Source organism: Phanerochaete carnosa (assembly GCF_000300595.1).
Source record: "Phanerochaete carnosa HHB-10118-sp unplaced genomic scaffold PHACAscaffold_698, whole genome shotgun sequence".
Taxonomy (NCBI): domain Eukaryota; kingdom Fungi; phylum Basidiomycota; class Agaricomycetes; order Polyporales; family Phanerochaetaceae; genus Phanerochaete; species Phanerochaete carnosa.
In genome coordinates, this window is record NW_006768325.1 from 1 (window position 1) to 1,264 (window position 1,264).

Consider the following 1,264-nt stretch of genomic DNA (forward strand, 5'->3'; position numbering starts at 1 on the left):
GTCACGTGTAGGCGGCACGTCGGGCCCGCTGTGTCCGCTTCCCGTGGCGGCCGGAAATATTGCTAGCCGCACTAGCCTCTGAAAGCCCGCGTTGCTTCAGCTGTACCACGTTCGACATTTCAACGTCATGGCAAGTTGTGCGCGCGGCGAACATGCTGCTGTGAAATATTCCCACTTTGAGGTTGGAGAAGTGTCCAAGGGGGACCCCGAGCCGCCGGGCAGCAAACCGCCCCGGCAGCCCAACGACCAATGCCCGCCCCCCGCCAGGGCAGCGCACACCCGTAACGGAAGCCCTACTGACACTCCCCATGGAAGCGCATTCAACTCGCCCTTCGAGGATCAGCTTCGACAGCGCAATATTCAACTTTCAAACCTCGCGTTACCAAATGCACCCAACAGGAGTCGTTCTTTTGAGTGGCGTAAGTTGTTATCTTGGTCTCCAAGCGGCTGCTCTGATCACTGTTCCCGCAGATGACAAATCTGCGCCTTCTCCTGGGCCTGCGCCCGTTCTCTCATTGGATAGGCTCCCGCCTGAATTGCATGACTACATTTACGACATCCTCGTAAGCTTTGATGCAGAAGTTGGTATCGCGGCTCTCCTTAGTCTCCAAGCATGGTCTAGGCAGCTTCATCCTCGTCTCTTCAACAGGCTCATGCTGAAGAACGAGGAAGACTGCCATATGCTATATGATATACTGTGGTCCCAGTTGTTGGCCTGGCTTGCAGAGCACACCATCGTGTTGATGTTCACCAACACTTGCTTCACCAATCCTCATCTCTGGATAACATGCATGTGCCTCCTGCCAGCGTGCCGCTCTGTCCACAAAATTTATCAACCCAGCAGTCCTCCTGCATGCATGGTGCACAGCGTGGCCCTGAAGAGCTCGCCGCAGAATATCACCACTCTAGTGCTCTGTCATTGTTGTTTTCTGTCGTTGCAAACCCTGATTTGTGTGTTAGGAGACATTGCCTACCTCAGGAGTGTTACTCTCGACACAGTCACATGGTTGGGTGACCCCCTGGCGACACGCAACGCCGTGAATAGTGTCTGCACACCACACCTTTCCCTCGTACCACCACCATCTCACTTAGACGCCCGCACATGTCGCCCATTCACAACAGCATTCCACCACTCCCCCGACCCCCTCGCCCTCTGCTGGACTTCAGAGGCATTGTATCGCCCCTGGCTCATGACTTTGGTGAGCCCTTTCACCATCTTACCCCACTAACCACCATTTTCTAGACATTTCAACGAGGGACCACC

The 1,264-nt window shown here is 55.1% G+C and overlaps 1 protein-coding gene across 1 annotated transcript; it reads left to right on the top strand.

Annotated features, from left to right (window-relative positions):
* Positions 1-127: 127 nt before the first annotated feature.
* Positions 128-691, top strand: PHACADRAFT_202940 (uncharacterized protein; the record flags this gene model as incomplete). Its single annotated transcript, XM_007403045.1, has 3 exons — positions 128-419; positions 472-563; positions 623-691. The coding sequence occupies 3 exons, from the start codon at positions 128-130 to the stop codon at positions 689-691; spliced, it is 453 nt and encodes a 150-aa protein (XP_007403107.1).
* Between the last annotated feature and the right edge of the window lie 573 nt (positions 692-1,264).